At 41.1% G+C, this 24,707-nt stretch overlaps 1 protein-coding gene across 6 annotated transcripts in view; it reads left to right on the top strand.

Moving 5' to 3' along the window:
- Positions 1 to 24,707, top strand: part of PTPRG (protein tyrosine phosphatase receptor type G) — a 719,983-nt gene that overhangs the window by 420,242 nt on the left and 275,034 nt on the right. For all 6 annotated transcript variants that reach the window (XM_045496941.1, XM_045496940.1, XM_045496944.1 and 3 more), the window contains one exon: positions 7,315 to 7,463. In XM_045496941.1, the coding sequence (XP_045352897.1) occupies positions 7,315 to 7,463 (149 nt within the window). The remainder of the gene's footprint in view (positions 1 to 7,314; positions 7,464 to 24,707) is intronic.

Below are 24,707 nucleotides of genomic sequence, written 5' to 3' on the forward strand. Positions count from 1 at the left end.
AAGCCACATGGTCTTTCTTTGTTTTACTTGTTCATTTTATACATACCTTGAATACCTAGATGAAGAAAAAATGTCTTTTTCCTTCATCATTAATTTTTAACCAACACATGTTTTTTTTTTATTCCCCAGAAGTCTTTTTTTGAATTTAGTTCTTCCACAAAATAAATTCAGGAGAGAGAATTTATTTTTTTGTGATGGAAATTTACAGGTCACTTACCTGTAAAATAGACTGTCTTTGGGATATTAAAATATGAATATAGAAAGTTAATATTTAAAGCAGCCTATTATGTACAGACAGTAACTTTCCCATAAAACAGTTTTAATGTTCTTATGAGTCTTAACCCCCTGAGAGGGCTATATATCCAATCCAGCATAATCAATAAAGCAAGTTGGTTGTATGTAGTCCACTTCTCAAAAGTTGTCTAAAATACCTTTGCAAGACAGATAGCATCTCTCTTTTTCTTCCTGAGGAGCCATAACTGTCTATTGTGCCAGTTCTCATTTGATTTCATCTAAAGTTATTTCCCTTTCTTTCATTTTTGTAGAATGAATAGATAATGCATTCATCAAGAACATTTCAAGATAATCTTGCTGTTCCTAGTGTTAGCTTCAAGCTAAATGATCAGAATTTAAGAGTTAGACGGTGCTTCTGATGTATGTTAATAAGCCACGTTCTCCTATGAATTTGAACTATTGGAATGGCTTTTTGGTGTTTCTCTACCTTTTCTTTCCTCCCACACCAAGGACAGATAGGAAAAGCATTTATCACCATGCTTTTACTTCCATTTTCCCACTTTATATGTGTTCACTGTGTAGTTTTTTCTTTGCCCACATTCTTTCTTATTTGTCTGGATATCCCACAGTGCCTAGGTGGATTCAAGAAAAGGTTGTTAAGTTAAGCAAAGTAGATAGATTACAATAGCCAAAGTATGGAAGCCGCCCAAACGTCCATCGAAAGATGATTGCATAAAAAAGAGGTGTTGTGTGTGTGTGTGTGTGTGTGTGTGTGTGTATGTGCACAACAGAATATTACTCAGCCATAAAAAAGAATGCACTCTTGTCATTTGCAACAACACAGATAGAGCTAGAGAGTATAATTCTGAGTGAAATAAGTCAGAGAAAGACCAATACCATGTGATCTCACTCATATGTGGAATCTTAGAAACAAAACAGGTGAACAAAGAAACAAAGGGACAAAACAAAAAAATGGACTCTTAACTATAGAGAACACACTGATGGTTACCATAGGAGAGGTGGGTGAGAGGTATGGGTGAAATAGGTGATGGGGATTAAGAGCACACGTATCCTGGTGAATACTAAGTAATGTATGGAAGTGTCGAATCACTATATTGTACACCTGAAACTAATACAACTGTGTGTTAACTAACCGGAATTAAAATAAAGACTTAATAAATTAAAAAAAATAAAATTTTTCCTATTTTAGAGGTCCAAATTCTTGGGTTCTTGCATCCTGTTACTATTCCGTCTTGCCTGAACTCTGGAATTCAAGTAAGAGCGGTTTCACTGGGTCTGTCTTTGGTACACTACAAGTCTGTGTCACATCCGCTCTGCTCCATTTCTTTTCTCTGAATCCCACAGTCCCAGCCCCTGTGCCATGGTGGAAGAAACTAGCTTTAGGAAAGACAGAAGCCAATTTACACACCAATTACCTGGTGGGAAGACCAGTGCTGTTTTACACAGATAGACTTGAGTAAATTTTGAATTTTGAGGGTCATTTTTGAAGCCCGCCTTTATTTTGGAGGGCACAGGACTCTGTGCTAGATTGACATCTGTCATATCTTGTACGAGTAAATGTCGACTGATCTACTTTGTTCATCTAGCTCAGTTTAGCGGTGAGTTAACTGAGACCCAGGATAATCTCATGACTTGACAGCTCTTGGATGTCTGAGACTGTACCGACCTAACATGTCCCGTCTGTCTTTAGCAGATGAGTGCAGTAACCTCCCAACTGTTGTTCCTGCCAACTAGTGTTGCTTCCTTCCCAGGCCTTCTTCCTTTGTAGCCAGAATAGTTTTATTTCCCAAATCTGATCGTGTCTGTCTTTCTGTCTCCCCCTCTTTCTTTCTTGGTCTCTCTCTCAGCATATCAAGGAGTTTCCATTTCTCCTGAGGGTAAAGACAGACTGCTCACTGTCCCTGACTCATTCCCTAGCCTCTGTGTCACACCCTGCTCTCTGGACACCAACCACCCTGGCTTCCTCTTACTTACTCCCATTACCACAGGGCCTTTGCATGTGCTTCTTTTCCCTTGATGTGTTCTCCTCTTGTCAGCACTTCCCAAGGTTGCTCCTTTAAGTCTCTACTCAGGTCATTTCATCAGTCTTTGAAGATACCCACTCCCCTTCTCCTCTCTGGGGTTGGCTTCTCATCTGTTACCACTTGTCCCACTTGCTAGGTTGCTTCTGCTGTTATTTCAGTTGCCAGGACCTGCCTTTCCACCAAATGTACCATCCATGGAGGCGAGAGCTAGGTCTGATTTACTTACCTTTTCTTCCCTGATAATAACTTGATAAATATTTGAAGAAATAAATGCTAGTGCCTACAGAGAAGTTAGAACTCTAAAACTAGAGGTCCTGTTTCTTCACTTGCAGACCAGAACATTTCCCTTTTTTGTTTGTTAGTTTTAAAGTTTATTTATTTAGTTTGAGAGAGCGCATGAGCAGGGGAGGGGCCGAGAGAGAGGCAGAGCAAGAATCCCAAGGAGGGTCCTCACTGTCAGGAGCCCAGTGCGGGGCTCGAACCCACGAAACGTGAGATCATGACCTGAGCCGAAACCAACAGCCTGCCACTTAACCTACTGAGCTATCCAGGTGCCCCAGAACATTTCCCTTTTACCAAGGGCCAAAGCATCCCCTAATGGACACCTGTATTGTGGGTGGTCTGGGGGATCCCACCATTAAGATCCAATCCTGGAAGTCTTTTCTCATTTTATAGTGTTAAACAATTGCTTGGAGGTAGTGGAGGTAAGATAGCAAACAGCTAGCTTCCCTCCCATCCATTTTTATTTATTTAACTTTTGGCGCCTACTGCTGTTTACTCAGATTTTGGTGCGAACATTTGCTTTAGCCCAGCATTATATAGACACGTTGAGCTTTATTTATACACAGTGCGTGGATGTCCTGCAAACAGTGCTGTGAATGCCAGGTACTCGGTTATTCCTTCAAGCTCGGGAGAAAATGAATCCCTTACCCGTGGTGTAACTTCCCCGTCCCCACTCCTTGTGGACAATCTGGGATGTTGTTATACTTTGGGGAGCCTCAGACACAGGGGGAGTCTGTAAAAGCTGTGGCTCCTCTCCCTACGGTAATAACCTTTATAAACAACACTCGCACAGTTCTACCGTGCTGTCTTTATGCTCTCATGTCATATAGGAATTACTGTTCTGAACATTCTTCATCTGTCATTCCTGCCATCTCCTCACAAGCCTATGAAGCTGCTGTTGTAGAATTCCAGTTTTATAGAATGGGAACCCGGGCACCAAGAGGTACAATGCCTTTCCCACATTTGGGAGTGTGACAGATGATGCTTTTCAATTCAGGCTCCCCTGGCTCCAGAGTCTGGCTCCGTGTACCCACGCTCAGAATTTTACTTCCTGTATCAGGAGGGTGCAAGACCCCAAAGCCCATGGGTGGCTACTACCGTGGACTATAGACTCTAGGTTAAGAAACCCCAAATTTGAAGCCCCAGCTCGCTCCTTCCACTGTCTCAAACATTCTGCTGTGATTCCATCCCAGTCCATGATAGCAGTTCAACAACCAGTGGGCCTTGTTCTAGAAAGTCTACTCCCAGGGCGTCAGTTGAGCATCCGACTCTTGATTTCGGCTTACGTCATGGTCTCATGGTTTGTGAGATCAAGCCCCGCATTGAGCTCTGTGCTGACAGCGTGGAGCCTGCTTGGGATTCTCTCTCTCCTCCCCCCCACCCCCGGCCCCTTCCTGGTTCGTGCACACTCGTGTGTGTGTGTGTGTGTGTGTGTGTGTGTGTGTGTGTGTACGCATGTGTGTGCGCGTGCTCACTCACAAATAAACTTAAAAAAAAAAAAAGAAAGTCCACTCCTGTATATCTTTCCCATTTACCCCTCCTATCCTAGAAGTCTCCATTCTTTAGCTGTTATTTTCTACCTTCCTACTATTGTTTTAGAATTTAAAATTCTTCTTTCTTTCTTTCTTTCTTTCTTTCTTTCTTTCTTTCTTTCTTCCTATATAGTATAATCTACTTACTATTTTTCTTTTGATTGACTCTATTTTAATTAAATGAACTGATTATAAAGGAAATCTTTTTACCAACACCTTAACAGGAAGACCAGTGCCATCTGACATGGATAGACATCTGTAAACATGTATGTCTGTGATCTATGAAAATAAATCAAAATTGCCACAGTTATTAAATTCAGCATAATACTTAGTCTAGGGTACAAGGGGGAAGTGAATGAATATCCGGGAAGTGTGGAGAGCATATCAGCACTTAACTGAGATCTTTTTTTCCCCTTGATGTGACCAAAGCATAGAAATAATCAAGAAAAGGAAATCCCTTTTTATTCTGTGTTGTAATGAATTCAAAGCATCTACTCAGCACTTACGATCTTCTCTCAAGTATTTGGGGCACACTTACCCTTGCTGTCGTCCCTGTCCTGGGTCACTTTTTATTTTCTGGGGAAGCCAGTATTGCTTTGAAATGGAAGTCTGTCTGAAAATGGAGAGTTAACACCTGTGTGGGAGCCCCTCTGTGTTCTACATTAGGTCCATCCATATCTCTACAAAGGAGTTTGACAATAGTCTCCAGTGCATGTGTCCTTCCTGGCTTTCTGGCACTGCTTTGTTAAGGGCTTTCCAGGTGTGATTTCCTTCAGGCGTCAAAACAGCCTTGCTATGTAGGCGCTGTTACTGCCATTTGACCAGTGGTGGAAACGGAGGTGGAGAGGGGTCAGGTAACTTGCCCAAGGTCATGCTGCCGTGAAGCGTCAGAACTGGATTCCAACCTAGGTCTGTCCATCTTCTGAGCTCATGGCTCCCAAGACATTCTGTGTTTTGTAGTAAGTACTTTTGGTTTATTTTGTTTTGAAACGGCTCTGTGTCATCAGTGGTATTCCGAAAATGGTGACGTGGTAGTTTGGGGAAAGTTGTCACTTCTCACTCCTATAGGTAAACACGACTGACTGTAAGCCACGTTCAGAGTTAGGGCAGGGGCGCGTGCACGTAGCATGCTGTGTGCTCTAGTGAGGAATACAGTAATATGAAAAATGAGATGAATGTTTCAGATTGTACAGTTCCCTAATTATGCTTTTAATTATTCATATAAAACAAGTAAAATGACCCCTGACAGAGACATAAATGATTTAGGTAAAATCAAATATTTATAATATGCTGTTGAGTCCCTGGGTGTATTGTAACAGATGCACTCAAAGTGCTTTGGCTTCGTTCTTTGGATGCAAAGTGGTAGGTATAGAATTGGTAACAGACTGAGGGTCATCAACAGTATTTAAGACAATACCGAGCTAATTCATATGTATTTTGGCTTTAGAACTAAAGGCGTGTGATTGGCTTAATGTATTTTATCTTCTAAAACCTCTTACTGCATTTTAGGGGTCATCACATGACAGTCCCTGATAGTTTCTGTGTTCTTAAGGATTGAAAAACAATCAAGGGGAGAGTAAGATTCCATGGCATGTGAAAATTATATCTACGTTTTAGTTTGGATAAAGTTTTATTGGAACATAGCTTTACGCATTCATTTATGTATCGTGTGTGGCTGCCTCCGGCTACAAGGACTAGGTTGGGTTGTTGCAACAGGGACCAAAGGGCCAACAGAGCCTTAAATATTTACTGTCTTGTCTTTCACAGAGAAAGTTTGCCAACCCCTGCTAAAACACGCCTAACATACACCAAAGTGAGACAGTGCTGTAGCTTGTTTAATCAGCACAAGAAGCGCTTGCTTTCACTTTGTTTCATCTTTTAATTCGCTGTCCCACTAATTGAACATTCACTGTATATTTTTCAGAAGTTGGAGAAAAATTGTCCTTTGAATGCAATAAAAAGGGATTTATATGCGAAGGTTTCCTTTACTTGCTTTTAATGCTTCCTTTATATAGAGAAATACTGAAACTAATTGCACTCTTTTAGAGATGGGTCATTAGTCTAGTCCCTATCTTTTATGGAGACCTAATTTTCATGCAGGATTTCTCTCTGAAGCTCGAACTAGGATCACTTTGGGAAGAAGAGACAGTGAGGATACAAGAGCTTTTCTGTGGCTTCTACAAGTTTGGCTGTTCACAAACCATGAAGTGTATTGGTTGGCGTCTCACCTGTGTTTAGCACCTGATAAGTGTTTGTTGAATGAACGAATGAATTCACTTTACAAAACAAACAGAAAAAGGAATGTATCACTTACAAAATAAAATCCATTATGCATTTGGATATTACATTCCTTTGGGGAAAATAATTGTTATGCTAGTATAAATCCAACGTATTTGCTCTCAATTTCTCCTTCCTGTGTTTCAAGGAAGAGGGCTATGTGTTGGAAAGTTAGGGTTTAAATTGACTAAGTTTCCCTATGTTATGGAATTCTTAGGTGTTCTTTTGGATGGGCCAAGTAAAATTTTTCTATACATGGAATAAAAAGAAGCATTAAATTAAATATGGTTATCTGCAATAATTTGAGTGACTTAATGAATACAATTTTCCCAGCATTTTCCTGTGCACCGTTATCAAATACAATGAATATAACCCTAACTCTGGCTGTGTGCCCACTGATATTGCCTTAAAATTGGAAGAAGCTGCAAATTTTATTTAACGATATCTTTGCCTAAATTTTCTAATTAAAGAGTCGTGCCTCTTACATCTGTCTTCTCATATGTTTTTCCCATCTCATTCCAGACCTTGAACCTTAGGGTAGCCCCAGGAATCCAGGCTTACGAAAAGAAAGATCTCACTCTCCAGATAATTTGGGTTGTCAGGCAGACTTAGACAATTCTCATTCAGAGCCACTTACTCTCTTCCTGTCTCCATTCTTTTTCTTTCTTTTCTTTTCTTTTTTTCTATCTATGAAATGCATAAGAAAATCTGAGATCATTCCCTGGGAATTTTCATGATTTAGAGTGAACTGGTGCTTGAGAACATTCTGCAGCTAGATTGTGCTAATTTATTCAAACTAGTGTTTTTGACTTGTTTTTCAAACAGGAGCGTGAGGAAATAATTCACATCATGTAATCAATGGACTTTATTTGCAGCGGTGGAAGATGTCATTCAAGTTTTGTTTTGAAACTCACTTTGTTTCCCTTCCCTTCCGTTTTATACAGTTGCCATCCTTCTAAAGGACGACTATTTTGTCAGTGGTGCTGGCCTGCCTGGCAGATTCAAAGCCGAGAAGGTGGAATTTCACTGGGGCCATAGCAATGGCTCTGCAGGTTCTGAACACAGCATCAATGGGAGGCGCTTTCCTGTGGAGGTGAGAACAAGATGCCAAGTGTAGCCCTGCTTTGGGTCTTCACGTTAATGAGGTGCTTTGGGTTTACCCCCAGTGACTTTGCAAATCAAACTTGCACCCTCCATACCTTTGTCTCTGGCAGTCTTTTAAATGCAGCATGACACGTGTATAGCCCTCCACAAGCTTCTCCTCTTTGTTTAACTGGAGAAGCATGGGGAAGTCCCAGGCCTCATGGTTTGAGGAGACTCCCCCCCCCCCCCCCCCCGGCTGAGGATTTTTCAACCATTTGTTTCCTTTGACACAAGTGTCTTTACGCTGTTTCTGAAGTCCCACTTTCTAAAGGTGAAATTCTCTATGAAACTCAGGGGACTGTTTTCACCCTTTAGAAAAGAGAAAAGTTAGTTGATGTGTGAAGCGGAGTCTCAGAACCTTTTGTCGGTAGGGCAGTTGTTGTAAGGTTTCTTTGCTCCTGCCGGCTGTCAAGAAAGAGGCTGTGGCCATTGGTGGTGTAACTCGCGGATAGCATTGCTGGGATCAGTGATGACATTTTGCCTTTCCCGTGTCCGTTTTCTCAAAGATCCGTGCTGCTAGACAGAAGAAAGATGTGGGTACGTACAGTAGATGGTTTGTATCTTTTGGGGGAGGGCGGGAGGGAACAAGTCTCCAAACTCCTTCATTAATGTTGGGTGGAGACAGCTCACCCCTTTTATTGCTAACTTGATTTTTACTTTTCATCATGATCAAGTCTGGTGGCTGTTTGGCTCCCCGTGTGGTAAGCTGTACACGTTTGTGGAAGAACTGAATGGGCTCAAGCCTCTGACTGGATTCTTAGTGTTTGGCACCTTCTATTAAGTCATGACCTACTTTGATAATCAGATGAATACTTGAGATCCCCTTCCACACAGGGAAAGTACGTGGATATACACACAGATTTGCATATTGTTTATAGGATTTCGTCATTCACCTTAGCTCCTCAAGCCCATTTCTGGGCCATTTAGGCATCCTTGAAGCTTACTTAAGTGAAGAATCCCTATAAACTGAGAGAAGCAGTAGTATTTCTTTTTTCGGAGATGCTCATATTCGCATATAACCTTGTCTCTTATCTGTGATCGCTAGAGAAACCAGACAACTATTCTGAGAAAACGCTTCCCGTTTTTTCTTGTCCAGCTGACACATTTTTGGTATTAAGACCCTTCTATCTGTGGGGCTTCCTGTGCTAGTCACACATGTTAAAGGACTCCTGAGTAGGGTTTCTGCTTAATGGGCTCTCCTCCTCCTTTATACTGAATGAATCATTTCTTAGAAATCTTAGCTTTATTTGTACTTGGAAAACGTGATACCTAAAGGCAAAATTACAGTGTCCTTTTAAAAGTTTGGGGTTTCCCTTCTGTTCTTGCTGACCGCAGCATGAGTTGAACGGATGGTTTGTGTCCAGTTGGTTTTTCTTTAAAACCTCTTTGTCTTAGAATTGGGTTGTCATTTATTTAGCTAGTGTTGTTGGGACAAAAGACCTGTGCTTTGAAAGATTGAAAACTTATTCTGGCGGCTGCCTTGGTAGAGAAGAGCTCTAGAGATAGGAACTGGAAACTTGTGCCTTGTTCTAGTTACATCCCTTAATGCGGAGACGGGCCTGGCTCTTCCTCCTGGTCCATTCAGAGTTGGAAAAATGCATGGACTAGATGCATTAAACTAGTACTACTTTATCAAACTTACTACTTTAAATGAATATTTCAGTTTTCTTTTACTCAAAGAGTGCCCTGAAATTCAGAAGCTAATTAGAAATGGCAGCTACAATGCACAGATTTATTATTCCACCAAGTTGTTTGAATTTATTTCTGTCAAGTAATGTCAGATGGTAAGGCTGCCTGTATTAATTGGGTTTCTCATTGAGGTCCATCTGGTTCGTAGCTTGTTTTGTTTTTTGGTTTTTGTTGTTGTTTTATTTTGTTTTTCAATGTGATAAACGTGTTAAATTACTTAGTGGGTATATTTGGAGGAACTTGAATTTCAAGAGGTCAAAGGTAATGGGATCGGATTTAACCTTAAAATATGCAAGGAAAGTTGCTCACCTTTGCTAGAAACACGTCTATAATATTTTAACGTTAAATTGCTTTATTTGAGCTCTTTATCAATAGGAACGCTCTCTGATGTTCTTACAGTTTGAACATCTCGGACTTGGTTTATTTTGTTCCCTATAACTATATTGTTTTCTAAGAAATTAAAATGAAAGTAAATAATTGTCATGTATCCTGTAGTCATTTGTCAGCATGGGGGAAATTACTTATCTGCCTTGCATACAGAGTCAGAGAAGAGATGTGGTTGAAGATTGCAGTGGGATTGGTTCTCAACTAGGGACCACGTTCCCCACCCATGGGGACATTACGCATTGTCAGGGGACGTTTTTGGTTGTCGCTGTTAGGGCTAGTGGTACGCTACTGGAATCTAGTGAGTAGAGGCCAGGGATACTGTTAAACATCCCATTCATAGCACACCCCCCAAAGAATTACGCCACCCAAAATGTGGCTGTTAGGAGGCTTTGAAGTAGAGAAAGTGGTATGTTTAGCTGTAACTGACCTTCCTTCTTTTCCCTGTGTGGCATCATTGTAAGTACATTTGAATATTGAGGACTTTGTGCCTGAGAAGTCCTTCTATCCTCTTGTGGACTTTAGAGAGAAATGTACCTTGCCTGTTGGGTGAGAACATTGCTGGTCCCAGTTCCTTTGGGCTCCGCTGGGAGCTAAGTCATGACCTCAGGTATTTATTTCAGCAGCTGCCTCAGTGCTCCAGCCCCGCAGGCTGAATTGTAAGCCTGTGGCCCACGAGAATCGGGACCTGCTCCCTGAGGCTCAGTTGCAACAAACCCAACTTTGTAGGTTTTGCTGCCCACCCCCCCACTCCCCTCCAGGAATGCCTTGAGGTCACCTACAACAGCTTCCTACACATCCAGAAGTCAGACCTCCCCACGTTGTCCTGGCTGGAGTCCTGGACTTGGTCTTGGAATTCCTACACTTGAAAACATCCTAATAGAAAAATAAATGGCCTTGTAAAAATGAAATAAGAGCTCTTCAGTAGCCACCAATCATTACAGCTCAGTGTAAGTTAGGGAACAAAGTCGGAATCCGATTATAATGCCATGCTTAGGAGGTGAGACCCAATTTGGATCCTCCCATGCCCTCACCTCCTATATATATGCAGCTTTATTCCTTGCCTAGCAGCAAACTTTACTTGAGTGCCTTCTGTCATGTAAGCGCTGGGTTATAAAGGTAAACCGGTAAGTCGAGACCCCTACCCTTAAGGTACTTACACTCTGGTAATGACACAGAAATTGAACAAGCGGTCACATAAGTAGCTGTGTGATAGCAGTTGGGATATTGTCTCTGAAGGAGAGGGATATTTTGTCATGAGCTGTGGAAGGCCTCTAGACAGATATTTATTAAGCTACGAGGTATTTATTAAGTGATATTAATTAAGAGAGAAGAGATAAATTGGAGCTAGTCCATAGAACAGGGGCATGCAAAGGCCTAAGGCAGGAGATACTTGGTAAGTTGAAAGAATAAAGAGAGATCATTGCGGGTTTCGATATTCAGGATGGTGCCCCCCTCCAGATGTCCCCTCAGTAATCACTGAAACCTAAGAATATATATATTACCTTATATGGCAAAAAGGATTTTGCAGATGTGATTAAGTATTCTTCAAGTGTAAAGGCTCACAACATTCCAGTTATTAAAACAGTGGTATGTCCTGTTCCCGTTCTTCCATGGCTACACAACTTTGTGTTATCTCTGCAACCACAGTTCTCTATATCAGCTTCTACCCTATCCTACGCTTTCCCTTTGCACACTCTCATCCCCTCTTCTGTGATTGGTAACTTAAATAAAGGTTCATGTAACACTAATAGGATTGAATCATGCAGTGTTTCTACTAATAGCTGAAGTTGGAGTTAATGCAAAGAGAAATCTCCAGATAAAACCTCTGATAGCTCCATTAAAGTGGAGGTTCATTGCATACTTGTTGTGTAAGGTAATTAAAATCTTGTTTATTACAATAAGAGATCGCAGGAGTTGTTGATTCAGACTTATCGGTACTTTATGAGTTGGAGTCTTCAATAAGCTTAAATGATCCAAACTGATTATGTGTGCCCTTTCCAAGGAAACTCACAGCTGGTTCATTTCGGCACTGCTTAGAGCATCCCGGCAAGTGAATGGAAGAAAAGGCATTTTTCCTAATATACACGACGTACACATCACCATATGGTACAGGTCTGCAGTCCCTTAGCTGAAACCCTTGAGGCCAGATGTTTTAGAATTCAGGATTTTTTTCGGGAAAGGTATTACGGTACGCATGCTATACATATTACTGAGGACCCTAGTAGGGTCTGCCACTCTACTCCTTGAATGCGTTAATTTTTCTGGAGCATGGAGGTGAATGAAATCTCAGTATTCGAAATGGCTCCTATCTCTTCACTTCGGGTTTTACCACCAAATTGGTTTTTGCACCCGGATCATAAGTAACTGTAATAACAAAACACCTTTGGTCTTGCAAGCTTTTGAGATTTCATCACCACTGATAACTTACGGGCCTGTGTTTTAAAAACTGGGTCCATAGCATGGCACCACTGGTTTATGTTCCCAGGAGTGTGGGTTAGTTCCAGCCATAACACAGACATGTTGTCACCTTGGTGGGCCCAGTGAGTGCAGGAACGATCTGGTGTTGGTAAACGACATTCTTAGAGCTAAGTTTTGTTCAGGGAGCAAGAAGTTGCTTGTTGTAGGCTGACCTTGTTCTGTGATCTCTTTCCCCCTTTAACATTCTGCCTGGGGGCTCTACCTTGATCTTCTCTTGTCTTCCCTCTGTCTGCCCAGCTTCCCTCTGCCTGCCTAGAGTCAGGCTCATGTTCTGCCTTTTATTATGTGAAGTGGATCTCGGTTCTTCCATCATTCCTGTTACATCCTGGTTAGACGGTTCTCTTTCTGTTGGGCCCTCAGATTAACGTCCTAGGTGATGTGCATCGGCCTTCCTTCACCCAGGTGAGCTCGTGCACTTGTGACCCACACAGAGGCCTGCCACATTGTCACTCGCTACACTCCTGCAAACATGGCAGGATGCTACATGAGTCAGATGTGGGCCTGTCCACCAGAGGCTAAGTTCTCATATTGGCCCCTGGCTTCAGTAGTGTGATTTTCTGAATTTTTTTTTTTTAATGTTTATTTTATTTTTGAGAGAAAGACAGACAGTGAGTGAGCAGGGGGAGGGGGAGAGCAGAGAGAGAGGGAGACACAGGATCCAAAGCAGGCTCCAGGCGCTGAGCTGTCAGCCAAGAGACCAACGCAGGGGTTTGAAATCATGAACCATGAGATCGTGACCTGAGCCAAAGTCGGCACTTAACCAACTGAGCCACCCAGGTGCCCCAGTAGTATGTCTTTCTAGAACACAGACTAAATGTTCACTTTGGCTCCTACTCCTTTATGTATCCCTTCTTTTCTGCTGGAAATAAATTTATACACAAAATGCCTTCTTGAAGATGTATTTTAAATATTAGCATATTAAAGACATTTGAAGAGTTCCACTGAAGAAATGTATTTACCTTTATTTAACTCCATTTTCCCCCAGACTTTTATAAGCCCACTGTCCCACTCCTTCCTCAGTTTAAGTTAAGCAATTTGGTAACAATTCCCCCTTTTTTGGAAATGAGGTTTAAAATTTTCTCCTGTCCTCCTTTATTCCCTATTCCTGGTAAGAAATGGAGTCCCATTCAGGTAAGTTTTTCCAGAAGACACTAATGGTAATTTTTATTTCTTTTATCTTAACAATTATAAAACCACCTTGGCTTGTTCATAAAACAATGGTCATTATGAACCTGATAGTATCTTGCTTCGTCTGTCATTAGAGCTGTCATTAAAGGAAGATTGAGACATTTTCTTTTTTTCATTTTTTATTTTTATTTATTTTGGGAGAGATAGAGAGCAAGCAGAGGAGAGGCAGAGAGAGAGGAGAAGAGAATCCCAAGCAGCTTCGGTGCTGTGGGCGCAGAGCCCGGTGCAGGGCTCGAACTCACAAACCATGAGATTGTGACTGGAGCCAAAGTCAAGAGTCAGACACTTAACCAGCTGAGCCACCCAGGCACCCAGAGACATTTTCTATGAAAAATAAGTTTTGCCACATCATGGTGATTCTTTCACCCTGCCTTGTACTTTACTGAAATTCCCGGAATTGTGCAGTTTCTCTGAAACGTTGTTTTGTGTGTGGAGAGTCCTTTGTGGATGTGTTCAAGGCAGTGCCTGTTTTCCTTGTCACTGTTCCTCACGGAACATTGGAAGCGTCAAGGAGATTGTCCCTGGTTATCTGGTGTTTGCTGCTCCGTGGTGTGGCCAGTCGGGTTTTTCTCTGTAGTGACCGCCATCAAATGGTGAGGGAATTGGTTAAAATTTAATGAATGACTTTATTGAAATACAGATTCCATTACAGAGCAGAATGTTTCATCCTTTGCCGGTGAAATACTTCATTTCCATCTGGCTGATCTTTTATGTGTCTATCCTGTGTTAATTAAGAAGAACATGGGAGGAGGCCCCAGGACTTAGAGGATGCTCCGTGGAGAAGTGAATGCCTTGGTTGTACAAAGCCAGAGAACTGATTTGGCGAAGCAGAAAAGCCTTGCCCCTGGCGTGGTAAATGTCCATAATGTCTGACAGCCCTCATCACACACGGTCTTCTTTAGATGTGAACTTGGCTCGGGGCTGTTTGATGGTGTGTCAGTGACACATAGCGTGTTGATACCTGGTTGAATTCCCCTGAGAATCACAGAAAGGCAGAGGAAATCGCAAAAAGAAAACCCAGGTAAATTGGAGATAATTTCAACCTAGAAACTTGATGACTCCGGCGGGGCCCTCAGACAACCAAAAAGAAGGCTTGCGGTGTTGGTGCTGGTGGTTTTCATCATAATGATGATACTGTAGACACCATTTAGTAAGCACTACCTGTGTCAGCAACATTCTAGATATTCCTCCTTTAATTTTCTCACCTACCTCATGAGGGAGGTGCCCTTGCTGTGCTCTAAGTTGGGACAGCTGAGTTTCTGGAAAGGTAAGTGGCTTGGCTGAGATTTATTGTTAGGACTTCAGAATCTAGGCTCCAGTGTCTACAAAATCTTAACCAGCATTCCTTTTATTTGATAAATCATTTTCTCGTTGTTCTTGCCATTGCTTTAGGTTGTTTTTAGAATCACTGATGCAGTAGAAATAATTTTGTTGGAATCTTAACTGCTGTTTATTGGATTACAGGAAGGAAAAAGTATCTAAGGGCTTTAAATGTTCAGACATGGCTGAACCACTGGTAAAACATACAGAGAGGAAAGTGAGAGAAACAGGAAGTGCCATCAGCTCTTTGCCTAGAGGTATTGTAGAAAACACTGGATTTTGTGTGGATTGGCCACTTCTGTCTATTTTCAATCATGTAGGGCAGCACTTGTCTGATAGAAAACAGAATGGGAGCCATTCAGTGTACTTTGAAATTTTTGGCAACCACATTAAGAGAGGCAAAAAGAAACAAGTGATTTTATTTGACTTTACTAACTTACCTTGTATAATTTATGTTATATAATAATAATTGTTAGAAAATCAATTAAATTTTAATTGATTTTAACAATCTATTATTGTTACCCTAATACATTATAATATTACTATTTCAACATGTAATCGATATAAAAAATTATTACCAAGCTATTCTACATTCTTTTTTTGGTACTTTCTTTGAAATCTGGTATGTATTTTACACTTAGACTGGCCAGTGATCATATGCTCAGGAACCACATGCATGTAGTTGCTCCTATGACTAAAACATGTACACTTAAGGGGTCCAGACCACACTAATGGAGTTTATTTATTTTTTTAACTTACACCCAACTTAGTTAGCATATGGTTTCAGTCAGCAGTGGTTTCAGGAGTAGATTCCTTAATGCCCCTTACCCATTTAACCCATCCCTCCTCCCACAACCCCTCCGGCAGCCCTCTGTTCTCCATATTTAAGAGTCTCTTATCTTTTGTCTCCCTCCATGTTTTTATATTATTTTTGCTTCTCTTCCCCTATGTTCATCTGTTTTGTATGTTAAAGTCCTCATATGAGTGTGAAGTCCTATGATATTTGTCTTTGACTAATTTCACTTAGCATAATACCCTCTAGGTCCATCCACATAGTTGCAGATGGCAAGATTTCATTCTTTTTGATTGCCGAGTAATACTCCATTGCATATATGTACCACATCTTCTTTATCCATTCATCCATCAACGGACATTTGGGCTCTTTCCATACTTTGGCTATTTTTGATAGTGCTGCTATAAACATGGGGGTGCATGTGTCCCTTCGAAACAGCACACCTGTATCCCTTGGACAAATGCCTAGTAGTGCAATTGCTGGGTCATAGGGTAGTTCTATTTTTAGTTTTTTGAGGAACCTCCATACTCTTTTCGAGAGTGGCTGCACCAGTTTGCATTCCCACCAGCAGTGCAAAAGAGATCCTCTTATTCCGCATCCTCACCAACATTTGTTGTTGCCTGAGTTGTTAATGTTAGCCATTCTGACAGGTGTGAGGTGGTATCTCATTGTGGTTTTGATTTGTATTTCCCTGATGATGAGTGATGTTGAGCATTTTTTCATGTGTCAGTTGGCCATCTGGATGTCTTCTTTGGAGAAGTGTCCATTCATGTCTTCTGCCCATTTCTTCACTGGATTATTTGTTTTTTTGGTGTTGAGTTTGATACGTTCTTTATACATTTTGGATACTAACCCTTTATCTGATATGTCATTTGGAAATATCTTCTCCCATTCGGTTGGTTGCCTTTTAGTTTTTCTGATTGTTTCCGTCGCTGTGCAGAAGCTTTTTATTTTGATGCAGTCCCAATAGTTCATTTTTACTTTTGTTGCCCTTGCCTCCGGAGACCAGTAAGAACTTGCTGTGGCCAAGGTCAAAGAGGTTTTTGCCTGCTTTCTCCTCGAGGATTTTGATGGCTTCCTGTCTTACATTGAGGTCTTTCATCCATTTCGAGTTTATTTTTGTGTGTGGTGTAAGAAAGTGTGGTCCAGGATCATTTTTCTGCTTGTCGCTGTCCAGTTTTCCCAGCACCACTTGCTTAAGAGACTGTCTTCATTCCATTGGATATTCTTTCCTGCTTTGTCAAAGATCAGTTGGCCATAGGCTTCACACTAATGGAATTTAGATACTAAACTAGCCAAAGGACTTACAGAAATTTTAAAGAGGGATTTTTATGCTGAATTTGTAATAATTTTCACCTTTTTTTTCCTTTCCCAACCAAAAAATATGTACAATTCAGTTTTCTATTGGGATCTGACCTGGTTGTTGAAAGTCTTCACCTGGATGTGATTCAGGGTTTTCTTTTTCTGTTTCTGTTTCTGTTTCTGTTTCTTTTTCTTCTTCTTTCTCTTTCTTCTTCTTCTTCTTTTTCTTCCCCTCCTCCTCCTCCTCCTCCTCTTCCACCTTCTTTTTTTATAAGCATTCAGTATTTCCCCCTTATTTATTTATTTATTTTTATAACATTTGTTCCCAGGGCTTTGAGGCTTTGAATACTATTTTTCTCAGAGTCTGTTTCCAAGCTGAGGAACTCATATAACACTGGCTCAGGGAGACCTTTGTGCACTGAAGGTAGAGATCTCAGGCGGCCAGATCAGATGTATTGTAAGTTCAGGTCAGGAGGATTTATGGGCATAAGGCTCAGAAACATCGCCCCTGCACTTTTTTTCCCCCTGTCCTGTCAAATATTTGAGCAGGAAGGTTTCAAGCCATCTTAAATCTAAAGCTTTTAGCAAATTCTTTAGTGCCACCGCCACTCAGAAAGAACAGTGAAGAAGATTTACAAGGAACAGAAAGAAGTCAGGATTGAGAGAAAGTCTATTTCCTCACTCCCCTTTAAATCCCCAGCATGGAATTTCATAGTACCCCTCCACTCCCCATTTAATGGAAGGGAGAGGAAACTCCTAAAGCTTCCTTTCCCGGGTGCGTGGCCTGGCTCTGTGTTGAGCACAGATACCGCTCTGGGTACATTTACTGTGATATATGGAGACACCAGCTGGGCAAATTCACCAAAACCTTATTTTACTTAGAAATATGAATTTCATCTCTTGAATGTTTGAGGATGTCTTAGAAGACAGGGCTTTAAAACTCAGGTTAATACATGAAAGATATTTGGGTTAATGATAAAATGACTCCTAAACCCCAGCTCTTACTCTACGGATAGAGCTTCCATTTCTGAATCTCCCTGTTAAAACCTTTACTGCATCGGTTTATAAAGTTCAGTATTTCAGGGAATCTTCTTACTGTATTGCTTCAGGGTTCACTGTCCCCTGATCCAAGGAGGCTAGGGGTGAAAGAAAACTCATTCCGTGCTCTGCCATTTCTCAGCCTGGTTCTGCCTTTACAATTGCTCCTGTTTCTGTCTCTGTCTCTCTGTCTCTGTCTGTCGTCACTGTATTTATTTGCATTTATGTGTTGGCAGAGTACCTGTGGGTTGAAACATCATAACCATGTGTGGCAGCCCCTGGTACATTTTCTGGATTCTGTTAGTTGGTCTAAATGCTCTGCACAAAAAGTGATCTGGGCTCAGATACGTTTAGGAAACGTTGCCTACTATACCTTCCTCTTGTTGCTTGATAATGGGCCAACGTAGTAAAATTTTTGAGAGAAACTTGCTTGTAACCAGGAATCTCCCAAACTCAGTTGACCTTGGAACTGTTTTTTTGTTTTGTTTTGTTTTGTAACATCCTGAGAGGTTAATGATGAGAATTTTCTACATAGGGGAAATGCTGTCCCACGTAGTTCGGTGGGGAGTTCTTTTCCATACCTTGATGCTGCGTAAAATGTTTAAATTACGTTTTGACACTCATCTTTCATTTCTAAATTATCAGTGATGTTCATTCAGTTGCTTAATAGAGCCTTCTCTGTGTAGGACGCAGAATGCCCTGGCCTCAAGTGGCTTTTGTTTTAGTAGGTGCTAAGGCCCTGAGGCAGAAGCTTGCCCTGCATGTTTGAGCAAGCAAAGGGCAGAGTGACAGTAATATAGTCTACAAAATAGTTGGGGTCCTGATGATACAAGGCCTGGTGGACCATGGGCAGCCCAGTCACTTTTGCCCTGGCCAAGATAGAAAGCCCTTGGAATGTCCTCAGCAGAAAGTGGACGTTATCTGGCTTAGATTTTAGAAGGATCCTTCTGGCTACACATGGCCATAGGAAACACTTGTGGCCACTGAAGTCAGAAGATAATTATGATATTTCAGGAGAGGTGATGGTGGCTTGTGCCTGAATTCTGAATGAATTCTGAGTATTTTGAGGGAAGAGCATGCTAATTGAGGAAGATAGGATAGGGAAGCTTATCTCTTATGATAAGTTTATATTTCTTGGTTTTAGAAGATCACGGATAACTGACTACTCTGTATTATTTTCTAGCATTTTCTTTCACTTTTTAAAATTCTTTTAAATTTTTGATTATGTAATATTTAGATTTTGTGTTGTACGTATTATATGCCAGTTTTGATTACATACTATTTGTTGTACATTAAAGAAGAATGTAACGTGGGGTGCTGGGGTGGCCCAGGCCTTGGTTAAGTGTCTGACCCTTGGTTTCAGCTTAGGTCATGATCTCACGGTTTCATGAGTTCGAGCCCCGCATCGGGCTCTGTGCTGACAGTGCGGAGCCTGCTTGGGATTCTCTCTCTCCCTCTCTCTCTGCACCCCTGCATCTGTCTCTCTCAAAATAAATAAATAAACTTAAAAAAGAAGAAGAATGTAACATAGTGCAGTGATAAAACACAACAATAATGAAACAAACCCCCTTTCGGAAGGCTTACTCTGAGATAGTAGAGGTCAGTGCTTCCACCAGCACCTGGCACATTCTAAGAGCTTCCTTGATGTTAGCCATTATTATTGTATCCCGATCCTCCAGTTACATTGGATGGCACACTCCCAATTCATCAGTTTCTTTTCTTTTCTACTCTTCCTAGCCTGGTTCAAGCCATCACCCGGTCGGCCTTTGACCACTGCTATAGATTCCTAAGAGCTCTCTCTTGCCCCCGACAGTCCACTCATCTAGTGACCGGAGTGTTCTTCTATGTTTATTTATTTTTGGGACAGAGAGAGACAGAGCATGAACAGGGGAGGGGCAGAGAGAGAGGGAGACACAGAATCGGAAACAGGCTCCAGGCTCTGAGCCATCAGCCCAGAGCCTGACGCGGGGCTCGAACTCACGGACCGCGAGATCGTGACCTGGCTGAAGTTGGACGCTTAACCGACTGCGCCACCCAGGCGCCCCCGGAGTGTTCTTCTAAATGCTTGCATCGCAATATGTTTTTCCTTTGTTTAAAAATCTTCCAGTGGTTTCTAGTCCCATGTTGAATAAATCCAAAGATCCTACTTGGCCCTATAAGGCCTTACTGGACGTAGCTCTCACTCTTCCCGCCCCTCAAGCTCCCTACCTCATTTCCACCAGCTGTGTCCTCAGTCCAGAATGTTATCTCCCCGATTATCCCTTCTCATGGCTCATTCCTTTCTAAATCCTACCCATTAATATATTCCATGCTCTCTCCTTTCAACTCAATCCCTTTCTTTCCTATTACCCAGCTTCATTTTCTTCATAGCAATCATCAGTTTTTGAAATTACTTATTGATTTGTTTACTTGTTTATGAACTCGTCTCCCCCCCCCACACACACACTGCATGTCAACTGCTGGAGGAGAGGGGGGCCTGTCTGTCTTGTTCGCTGCTGAACCTCGGTTGCTGATGGACACAGTCCCCTAAAAGAGTAAGCAGTAATACCTATTAAGAAACCCCCATTCTCATAGAATATCTTCATTTTCTTGTCTCAGTGGTCTTAAAGGGTAAAGAGCTCTAAATCCTGAGAAGGAAAATATGTAATTCATTCATAAAAAGGACATTTAAAGCAGCAAATCCTCCCCTAAAACTACCTCTTGTCTTAAGGATGTGAAAGACCCAAATAAATTATTTACTCCCAAATAAACACATTCATCCTGTTGCCTCACACTGTGAGGCTGAGGGTTAGTTGCAGTTTACAAAAATGATATTTTTAAGGTCTGTTCTTCCAGAGTATAGCTCTTATATTAACAACCATTACATCTACATATCAAGACAGATTGTTCCAATTAGTCAATGAGGTCCAGGTCTTTGAGAGCTGTTAATATGTACATGAGCAATTACAGTAGCAGAGTTAAAAGGCATGCCTTTGGGAATTTTAGATTGAGATTATCAGTTTCATTCATGAGCTAAGGCAGGGGCCCTGAGAGTTATGTGCTGCATTTCTCTGCAGATTCATTCGCTGGAAGGTTCTCCAGTGCCTATACATGATAGCTTATGAAGTTGCCAGATTCTTCTCCTCTGTCCAGCCCTCACCCCATCCCAGACCAGTGCCTTCCTCTGTAATCATAGAGAACCAGGCATTGTGATAAACGTTTGGGAACTTCAGTGTGAACAAAATACATAAGCCCCGTGACTTCATGACCGCTTAAGAGACCAGCAGGGTGAATCTTAACCAGAGGTTACTTCAAAATCAAGTGGGCATTTAAAAATTTTTTTTCTAAACTCACATTTATGTGAGTTTCACGTGTTCCTTATTATTGGTGAATAGAAACAAAACACAACAAAAACACTCAATTATCAGCCTGTTTTTCCACGTTCAAATAAAATGCCCTGTATTTTTAACATGAACACTGTGCCTCTCCACTGTGCTCAGTCTTGCTGTTTCCTTTCCAGAGTTTACTAGAATTTCATGATTTAAGCAGGAACTGGATTTGGAGTCAAATACTAGATGATTTGTAGACTCTGGGGAATGTCCCCCTCTTTCCAGTAGACCAGTCTCGTTGAATGACTGAGGCTAACCAAGTCAGTGTCAAATGTGCCTGAAATTCTTCCCTTTTAGTTAAGGTGTTACTGCCTCTTCAAATGCTAATATAAGGGAAAGAGCAAAATATAAGAGTTCCTATTTTTGTTGAACACATTATAAAACTCATCAGATCCACTCCTCACTTGGAGTAAGAGGGATCAGAAATAGACTCTGAGGGGACACAGTGGGCTGGAGGAGACACTTCCCAGGGAAGAAGGAGGCCCCAGATACAGGGTGAATGGATTGAGGAGAGGAAGCATCAGATCTCAAAGACATACTGGATTTATCCATGTTGGTACATGAGCATGCCTCATCTGGAGAGCAGATGATTGGAATGAACAACGGTGTGCAGATAGAGTGTGATCATGGGTCTTGAGAGTTTTAAAGGGATTCTCATGGAAAAAGGAATCCCTTAGTCTTTGTTTGTTTGTTTGTTTGTTTTTTTAATTTTTTTTTCAACGTTTATTTATTTTGGGGACAGAGAGAGACAGAGCATGAACGGGGGAGGGGCAGAGAGAGAGGGAGACACAGAATCGGAAACAGGCTCCAGGCTCTGAGCCATCAGCCCAGAGCCCGACGCGGGGCTCGAACTCACGGACCGCGAGATCGTGACCTGGCTGAAGTCTGACGCCCAACCGACTGCGCCACCCAGGCGCCCCGAATCCCTTAGTCTTTGGAGGCACAAAGTAGAATCAGGAACTACAGAAGCAGACTCCACTGAAGAAGCTGGTTACAGCTGGGTCATACCACCCAAGCCACAAAATTCAGAAGAGATTTTCAAAATCACATTCCCTCAGTCCCTCTGGGGACCTCCTGGATTTGGTGTCGAGAAGTTAAAGATACCCTCCGCCCCCCCATAGTCCTTCTATGAAAACAACTCCTGGGATAATAAGGATAGGTAATTTCTTCAACAGGTACTGGCTTCATGTACTTAGAGCACTCTATACATATCGTATCATTTCATCAAAACATATTCGAAACACCTGTCCATTAAAACAGCAGTTACTAATCAGTATCTTTTCCTCTCAGATGAGAAAACTAATGTAAGAGAGTTACTGTGATCGAAATCTCAGTAAAGCCTTATACTGTCTTTTAAGGAGCTTAGGAGTCTGTGTTCAAGTGATCACAGAATTATCCCTGTTACCATTTTGATCTACTTCCTTCCAATATTGGATGGGGGGCCGGGGGCGGATAAAAGTATAGTCAGTATCGAAGTGAATCATAGCACGCTTCGTCACTTCACATGTTATGAATATTTTCCATGTTTTGAAAGATTCTTCACTCCTGCAAAAATGAAATCAAAATCAAATTTTCTTACTTGAACCTTGCTGCGTTCTGCAAATTTTTCACAATTAGCAGATTTTACTTTAAGATCAGAGAAGAAAATAACAGAACAGTGAGTAAATTAATGTCATTTCTGAGACCTTATTTTTTACAAGCAGAAGAAAGTACAAAGGCAGCATATGAAAACATACACAATAATTTTTTCTGAAATTGCAAAAGTTGCATAGTCTTTTGATTATCAAAGTAATATATGTTCATTATAAAATGATTCAGACATTATATGAGCGAAGAAGAAAGGATGTGTTTTTTTTGCAAATACAGAACACTCCTTGGAAATGCCACTATGTGCTACGTAGTTTTATAGGCTCATTCCCACTTACTAGATGATGGAAGTCTTCCATTGTCAGTAAGTAACTGTCTACATCATGATATTTAAATGCCGCATAGCTTAGGCTCTGAGCCAGATTCCTGGAGTTCAAATCTCATCACTGCCATTTGTGAGTTCTGTGACTTTGGGCATCTCTTTAACCTCTTCCTATATCTGTAAACTGTCATTTAATACTGATTTCTACCTCATGAGCGTTTTTGGAGGATATAGAAATACAGTATTTATAAAGTACCTCGTTTAGTATCACATAGTAGATCAATTGATAAATTTTTGCTTCTCTTTCTGATATGGATGTGACATAATTCATTATAGCAATGCTTCATTGATGAACGTTTTGGCTCTTTCCATCAGCTCTGTAGAGCATACATTTGGGATAAACTGAGGTTCTCTGAGGACCAGCCCTATGACATGAGGTGAAAGGTAGGTATTGCCAAAATGCTTTTTGGCTTATTGACATTTGGGAATATAAACTAACATTAGTCAGAACTTCCAGCTTTTTCAAAAGAAGCTGGAAATCTGTGTTTGCAAAAGCCAAAAATCTCTGTATTCATTTGCATACTGCATCCTTAATGTAAAATACACTGTTCTGGCTTTCACAATTTATTGGTGGTGTAGAATTGGTGATCAGTTAGGGTTTCATATCCAGGGTGCTTAATCTCAAAGCTAAAGTTTTTTGTGTTACAGTTCATTTTGTCTGCCTTTACCTTCATGAACTAAGAATGTTCAGGATGGTATACAAAGTCAGGTTATTATTATATGATAATATAATTTGGTGGCTTTACAAATAAATTCTGAAACTGTCTATAATATTAATAACAGGATGTAAGTTCCTAATATGGGACTAATAAACCTCCCAAAATTACATTTAATATTTGTCTATTTAAGTGTCTTTTGTTTTTCTTCTCTCTCTCTCTTTCTCTCTCTCTCTCTCTCTTTTTTTATCTAGTGCTACATTCAGATTCTGGTATTATTTTCTGTTCTTCCCTGAATCCCCCTCCAAAATAGTAAAGAACCTGGGAAGAAAGGAACAATTTTTTTTTTCTACAGAACTAATTTGTCTTTTACTTTCTAATGTACAGAATATATGAAAGTTTACATAAAATTTCATTCATAACCTCATTACTAGTCTCATGAATTTTCTAGAGTCCTGAAACTCACTCTGAAGGCTGATGTAAGTGTCTTTTCTCCCAGCCTCAATGGGCATGGACCATCGCTGTCTTGTTAATTTCCATAACCTCAGTGCCAAGCGCAGAACCTTGTATGTTGCTGGTGACCTATTTAAATTTCTTGAAAAATAAAATAATACATCCGCTACTCTCTATGTTAGTTAATTTAGACCTATAAGGAGATTTTGAGCTTAGGTTCACAAGAACCAGCTCATAAAATGTCTCTATCTTTTAGTGAAATCTAGTCCTAGGACCAGTAGCTGGCACACCAGAATCAGTATTGATGGGCATTTTGTTTTGACATACTGACTGGCAGGCACAATGCTTGTCACCTTCTCTTGGCTCAGGAGAGGGTGGAAAGTTCAGCAGGTCTAACCCAACAGGCTTTGTTCCATTTAAGTAGCTTACAGTGTGAACGATGGAGGTGGAGATGAGAGCTGGCAGGGAGCTGAGATTTGAATAGGACCTTCAATTTATTTGACATGTCTAATGATCTTATGAATGGGGATGGAACCCTGGTTTTGGGTGATAG

Source organism: Leopardus geoffroyi, chromosome A2 (genome assembly GCF_018350155.1).
Source record: "Leopardus geoffroyi isolate Oge1 chromosome A2, O.geoffroyi_Oge1_pat1.0, whole genome shotgun sequence".
Classification (NCBI taxonomy): domain Eukaryota; kingdom Metazoa; phylum Chordata; class Mammalia; order Carnivora; family Felidae; genus Leopardus; species Leopardus geoffroyi.